This window comes from Sprattus sprattus, assembly GCF_963457725.1.
Source record: "Sprattus sprattus genome assembly, chromosome: 4".
Classification (NCBI taxonomy): Eukaryota; Metazoa; Chordata; class Actinopteri; order Clupeiformes; family Clupeidae; genus Sprattus; species Sprattus sprattus.
The window spans coordinates 24,283,522-24,290,361 of record NC_137923.1 but is presented as its reverse complement, the minus strand read 5'-3'; the positions used below and the strand labels follow the sequence as shown (position 1 = coordinate 24,290,361).

The 6,840-nt window shown below is 43.5% G+C and overlaps 1 protein-coding gene across 1 annotated transcript; it reads right to left on the bottom strand.

The window, feature by feature from the left end:
- Positions 1–953: 953 nt before the first annotated feature.
- LOC308364703 (uncharacterized protein) lies at positions 954–6,801 on the bottom strand. The gene is made up of 4 exons (XM_080837921.1): positions 6,704–6,801; positions 4,028–4,128; positions 3,847–3,919; positions 954–1,815 (listed from the first exon to the last, which is right to left on the bottom strand). Exons 1-4 carry the CDS (start codon positions 6,780–6,782, stop codon positions 1,259–1,261), a joined length of 810 nt encoding a protein of 269 aa, XP_080694047.1. The 5' UTR covers positions 6,783–6,801; the 3' UTR covers positions 954–1,258.
- Between the last annotated feature and the right edge of the window lie 39 nt (positions 6,802–6,840).

The following is a 6,840-nucleotide window of genomic DNA, read 5'->3' as shown; positions in this document are numbered from 1 at the left end:
TACCATAATCTAGAGTTAATCGATCGAAGCTAGGACCAAGACGGCACAGTACAAAAAATCCCATATGTCGAGCAACATGTGAAATGACGTGTGGTAGGACATTAACTTTCCTCATCAGACTTCACATTTATGAAGAAATAAATGGCTGACACTGTAACAGTTCCACACACGCCAAGAAAAATCAATATGGCTCCAGCCCTCAAGGTTGTAGTGGAGGGCACATGGGACACTGAAGTTCAAAAACTGAAAGGGAAAAAAAAATAAAAGTTGTCCTTCGGAAACAAAGGCCTGATAAGGTTTGTATAGCCCACTTTAGGTAGGCATGGTGTTGGTTGACTGGTAGTGAACACTTGGAGGAAGGGAGAAAGGAGCGGCCATTTTGGCTCCTGAGAGCGACCATTTTGGCTCCTGAGAGAGGTAAGGCAAGTGGATTGTGTTTTTTTTGTTTGTTGTTGGTTTTCTTTTTTCAAAGGTCACTACAATCAGTCTGGTGTAAAGTTACATTGGCTCAAGTGTCCAGATGTGAGGAAAGGACATGAGGTATTGCGGAAATTAGCACTCTACAAAGTAATAGGAGAGAGGACAAGAGGAAGCAGGGAGAAGCCAGAACAGGTGAAAACAGTTTTTGGTCACATTTTACAGTAAGATGCAGCAGAGGATTACCGAGAACACACGATCAATTCTTCACTCAACCATAAATAAAAGGTAGAACATTCACCACCATCTGATGTCTGAAGTGCTTGCCTAGGGTTTTTTAAAACACCCAAACTCTACTTCCCAAATGCATGTTCAGGGCAAAAGGGAATCTTGTGAAAGTGGAAGTGCATAGATAGAGACTAGCATTTCGGCTGTACCACATCCTAATCCTAAAAAGCCAGTTAGGTTCTCCAAAGAAGCTTTCAGTTATTCATTATAAAACTGACACGGTCAGAAATTAATCTTCAGTGGAGAAAACTACCAGGATATTATTTAATTGTACTGTTCTGATACAACCTCTCTTCCTCCACTAGGCTACTCTTAGCCTCTCTCATCCAAAGGTAAATACCAGTGTGTAGAAAGAATATTAGGAGACAGGAGCTAACATCCAAATTTCTCTTGTATGGGAAATATAAAAGGAAATGAGGGGTGCGCTGAGATAACCATTAAAATATCCACGTCTGCAGCTTATTGTAAATTGTTGAGGGAGCTGGGGCTGTGTAGGGGGTGGGGAAATGACAAGCCACAGCTCTAACCACCCTCCCCATCTGAGTAGACAGGCTCAGGCAGCAGCAGCCTCAACTGCTGGAGCTTCTGCTGCAGGGGCCTCACCAGAGCTCTCTGCAGGGGCCTCTGCGGCAGCCTCGACCTCCACAACTGCTTCTGCTGCAGGCTCCTCTGCGGCAGCCTCTGCCACTGGTGCGGCCTCTGCCGCCACCTCTGCTACCACCTCTGCTGCCACCTCTTCTGCGGCGGGAGCCTCGGCTGCCGGGGCCTCCTCAGTGGCTGCGGGTTCTGCCACGGCGACGGGCTCCAATGCCACTTCAGCCACGACCTCAGGCTCGGCGGGGGCTTCTGCGGCAGGTTCTTCTGCGGCAGGTACTTCTGCGGGTGCCTCTTCTGGTGCAACTTCAGCAGCCGGTTCAGGGGCTGGTGCTTCCTCTGCCACAGGCTCAGCAGGGGCTGGAGCCGCCTCCTCCTCCATGGGCGCACTTTCTACCAGAGCAGCAGGGGTCGTTACTTCCTCTACAACCGGGGCTGCTTCTTCTACAGGGGCTGCTTCTTCTACAGGGGCTGCTTCTTCTACAGGGGCTGCTTCTGCAACAGCGGCTACCACTCCTACAGGAAGGGGAAAATAAAAAAGGACAAAGAAAGACATTTAAAAGGGTATCAGTGAAGTTCAATGGAGCCAAAAAAAAAAATTACTTGAATTGAGACTTGACAGCAGAAATAGAAAGTAAAGAGTGGTAGCCCGCTAAAGCTAATTTGCATGCATCACACTCACAGCTTTGGCAGATTAGCTCTGGTTTGGCATGGCTGCAAACCGCACGCCATACAACAATTGATTCTTAGCAGGTAAACAGATCATAAATTTAAAAAACTAAATCTATTTGAACCAAAAAAAAACTAAAATGAATGTAAAGACTGTAAAAACCTGGCTCAAGTGCACCATTTCAATCTCGGTACATAAATATTGACAGTCTATTTCCACTCAGCAACAAATCAGCCAAGGCTGCTTGTTGTAAACCTGGATTATCCCAATCCCAAAATGACGTTAAAGACACACATAGAGTCCAAACATAGCCACATCCAAGTTCAAGTGGGGGAAAAGGACCCGTATAGAATAGACCTGATTGCTTGCGTAACAAGAAGCATGCTAAAAGAAAAGGTTATCAGTTCTGGGGAAACCGACTTACTCAATATGCAAGGGCAAAGATGCCAGTTCATAAGAATAAAGCCATGGGGCAAATATGTGCTTTTACCTGTGTCTATTTTAAGAGTCTGACAAGAGTACCTTGCTATACTGGATGAACGTAGATCAAAATGAAACTTTAAAATGAACGCAGTTTCCCTAATCTATTGCCAATCTGTTAAAAAAAGACCTTTAAGGTAGTTACCAAGAAAAGTAGAGGTGTACTATGGAACCAGTGACAGAAAAGTTAACAAATTGTACTTCAAGATAAGGCCCAAGGAAAGGAACACTTAATCAAAGTTCCAAAGTCGACAGCTTAAAGAAAATAGAGTACATTTGCCCTTCTCTTTTCAGCATTTTTGGAATCTTTCTCATCAAGTCAAAAGCTAAGAACATTTGTGATGGCTTCAAATTGCTTTGGAATACTAAGAAAGTCAGTTTGTGATTATCTAAGCACTCAAATTAAAAAGGGAAACGATGGTAGAGGGAAGATCATGCAATATCCACATCCCGTCTGTGGGATGGGTAGGAAAAGAGCAAAGACAAACTAGGATCAAAAGAACCAAGAAAAAAAGGAAGAGAAACATGCGTCAGGTTAAACCATGTGTAGCTTAACTAGTGCAGGAAAGCAATGGCAGTGACAATGACTGTAGGTTCGATCAGCCGGGAGCACAGATACTGACAAACCCTACACCATCGCCATACTGCAAGTCTCACAGTTAAGAGACAAGTCATGGCAAGATGTATACAGCATTACATTTAAGTGTCATGAGACAGTAATGGGAGGACAGAAAAGGCAGACATGCAGACATAACCTTAAGGTACTCACCCACTTCCTCAGCTGAGAATGAAGATAAAAAAATGCAATCATGTTAAAAAATGTCCAATCATAAGCATACAAACAGAAATGTGCAGGCACCACACAATCTTCAACACAGATGTGTTTATTTTCATTCTAGTGTGACTATGAAACAGTCTCTTGCTTGTTGGCTCTGAGAAGCAGACTGATCGCACCAAACAGACAAATTGGTCGAGCATGGACAAGCCTACCCCCATCACCCAAACCCTGGGCATCCCGCCATGGGTTTAGGGATCCCTTGTCAGATCAGTAAACTGAAGATCAAAATCAGTCCTGACAGGTCAGATTAATCGTATTCACTCTGATTATTCCACCTTAGTAGCTTCCTAAGGGCATAGCCAAAACACCCAATCACCAGCTCTCTTGTCCAGTTAACAGAGCACACTATGAGGGGAGAGCATGCTCTGTATTTTTGTGAGGAATAAACAGATTTCACTGAATATGCAATAACCCTACTCACAGCTAAATATCACTCCCAGTCCCCACTTTCATCTCTGGCCCCTTGTCATCCCCTTCTTAATTATGATCAATTTGTTCAAATAATGATCTTTACAGGAGACAATGGGGCGAGGCCTTTAAGGCACTGCATAGGACTTACCCTTTGGCCTGGCCTCAATGTCGGCAATTCTGTCAGAGTATCTTTCACTGTCTGAGTTTACCGTCTTGTAAGCCTGTGAAGAGAACACAAGAAAATAAGAGACACAAGAAAGTGCATTTAACACAACTTTTTCAGACTAAAAAAGGTCAAATGAAGGACAAATGAACAAAGTGACACTCACATATATAAGAGCCGCTGTAAGAGAGCCTCCACCAACAACGACCAAAGCTGTGTTCATGCTAGGGCCTCCCGGAACCCCAGCCATGGTTCGTGCAGGGACTGCTGTGAGGTAAAAAAAAAAAAAAAAAAAGGGAGTACTTTTCACATCAGTACACTCAAGAAGTAAACACATGAAGGGGAAAACATCCGCTTAGCAGAGTAACATTGAAAAAAAATAAAAAACTTTGGGCTAAATAAGGTGTCACAGATGCATTGTGGTCATATACTGATAGGAACTCAAGGTAATGATGACAACGTAAGGTGTCATCAAGCAGGAAGAAGCGCAGCTTACGTCACTGCAGGTCTGGTTTAAATGTAGATTATGAAATGGCAAAAATAAACAGGACTTCCATTTGTTGATTTGTGCAGAAAAATCAGGAGAAAAGCAGAAATGAGCTGGAACCAGCTTTTCCCATGACATACATGGTCAGAACAAAAAAAAGATAAGTCAGAACAGAAGATTAGTAGAGAGCCCAAAATGGGTTCCAGTGTTGCCGGGCACTGGAAGTCTGGTTGATGAGCTATCCGTTTATAGGATTTAAGAGTCCCTTATAGGCACCCAAAAATAAAACGAAAGCTAGCTCCTTTTCCTGCCATAATCTCCTTGCAAACACTTCCTCTGCTTCTCAAAACATACGGTGTCTACACAGCAGTGCCCTTCACACAGCATCCAGGGTGGGATGCCTTTTGATTTTGCTGTACAACTGCACCAATTTCACAGCTCATAGGGAAACTGAGACTTTGAACAGTGCAGACATGTATGACTTTCACATGACACTGACATGACAGGAGGACTTGCCTGAGCTACTGCTCTGACAGCATGGCAAAAAGAACACAATGTACAACAGTGCTTCTCCACTCAAGCTACCCCTCCCCCATGGCTTGCTTGCTCACTCCCTCCCTCCTTCATAGTTACATAGGTTCACATTTCACCCTGTTTCCATGCAAAGCACACACGTCCCTTAACTTGCAACAGGCCTACACAGAACAAGACAGGCCATTGATCATAAAACCATGGGTCAAACCTAAAGTCATCCTAAATATATTTATATGGATGGGACATTGGAAACACAAAGCAACAACATGTATGCAACAACATTCCTTAAGAATCCTACAGTTTGAATAGCCTAAGAGGGTAATCAAAGTGAAGCCAGAAGTAAATTAACAGAAAAACTTATCAAACATACAAATACACCACAATGAGGGGACAGGCAGACTAGCTTGGTGTCATGTGCATAATCTGAACTAAGCTTCAGCATAGGTCAAAGATGTCAGGGTGAACATGCATGTGCTTTACGTCAGCCACTTAAATTACGACGGTCTTCCCTGCATGAAGATCCATGATGGCCGAGTGAGCACATGGGAGAACATGGGAGTAGGCTACTGCACACAGGTCAGGGAGTGCATGCCCCTGCACGGTTGTTATGCAATACCTGCGGGGCCTCCCATTATGTCAGCAAAAACAGAAAATTCACCTACTCTTTAAATGTAGATTTAGAGGCAAGGATGTGCAAAACACGCTTGTTTTAACACACAAGCATTCAACATGTCAAATGGCGAGAGTGCTGAGTCAGCCATTTTATAGTGGGAGCGCATCTCAAAGTGGTGCCCGTCTAAACGACGGAAAGGTCGTTTGATATTGCTGTTCAGTCATCCATATCTTTTTTTTTAAACACCGGAAACTGCCACAAACAAGAATGAAGCCGTTTATGATCAAATATCCTGTGCTCGAGGGGGACAAATTAAGAGGGTGTGTGGGCCAGCTGTTTGTATTGGAAAATTTGGTTTCTAAAAACAAACTGAAATCCCGATTAAAATCCACAGACATTATGTAAGTCACGTAGGCAAAGACTTTGACCGCTGGAAAGCATCCTCTGGGCCTACAGATTGGAATTTTCTCTAAATAGTTGTCTGATGGCTGTTATTCGAGTTGGAACAGCACACATCATTCGGAGTAAAATAATTAGAATGCTTTGTTCTGCGTGGATGAAGATCCAATACGTGCGGAATTGGCAGTGGAACCTTAAAAACATTTCACTTTACCAAAACATCTTATTTTACATAGGTGATCTTTATGTCCTACATCGATGCGTCAGACATTCAGGGCGTATTTACGGTGCATTTTGCGATTCTGGGAATACCCAACTCGTCTTCACAAAGTGAAGAACTCAATGTTCTGAGAGTTGAGCAGCAAGCGGACACACCCCCAAGTCGACTACACAATGGCCGGCTGCTGCTACACAACTATAATTTAAAGCGTTACGTTACATTGTCGGCGAGTATTTTTATTTATTTTTTAAACCTTTCACGTTTGAATATTGCATAAGACCAGAGATTTTAGCGACGGGATGGGTGTCTTACATAATTCAGCAAAAAGCTGCGAATTACTAAACCTAACCATCTAAGTGTTTTGCACCATGTCAATTCGTTACATTGATTCTTAAAATTAACGACAGCGTGTATTACAAATAAAAACAAAGCCATCATCCAATCAATATCGAAAAAAATCTGATCTAGCCTACTTGTGTGGCCTGTATGTGACACGCGTCAAACACCTTGCTGCGAAACAAAGTCGGTTTTACGATGAATGAAATCAATACGTTTTGGGTTTGAGTGACTAAAAATGAACGCATCTTACCATTTCTGGACAGTGGTCCGATAGTCTTTCGCGCAAGGGGGCCGAGTCTCTGCCAAGCCGTTCTGCAGAACAACATCATTGCTCGGTCCAGTGGCGAGTCTGTATGCTCTGTGAGGGGAGAGGGGAGGCTCAATGAA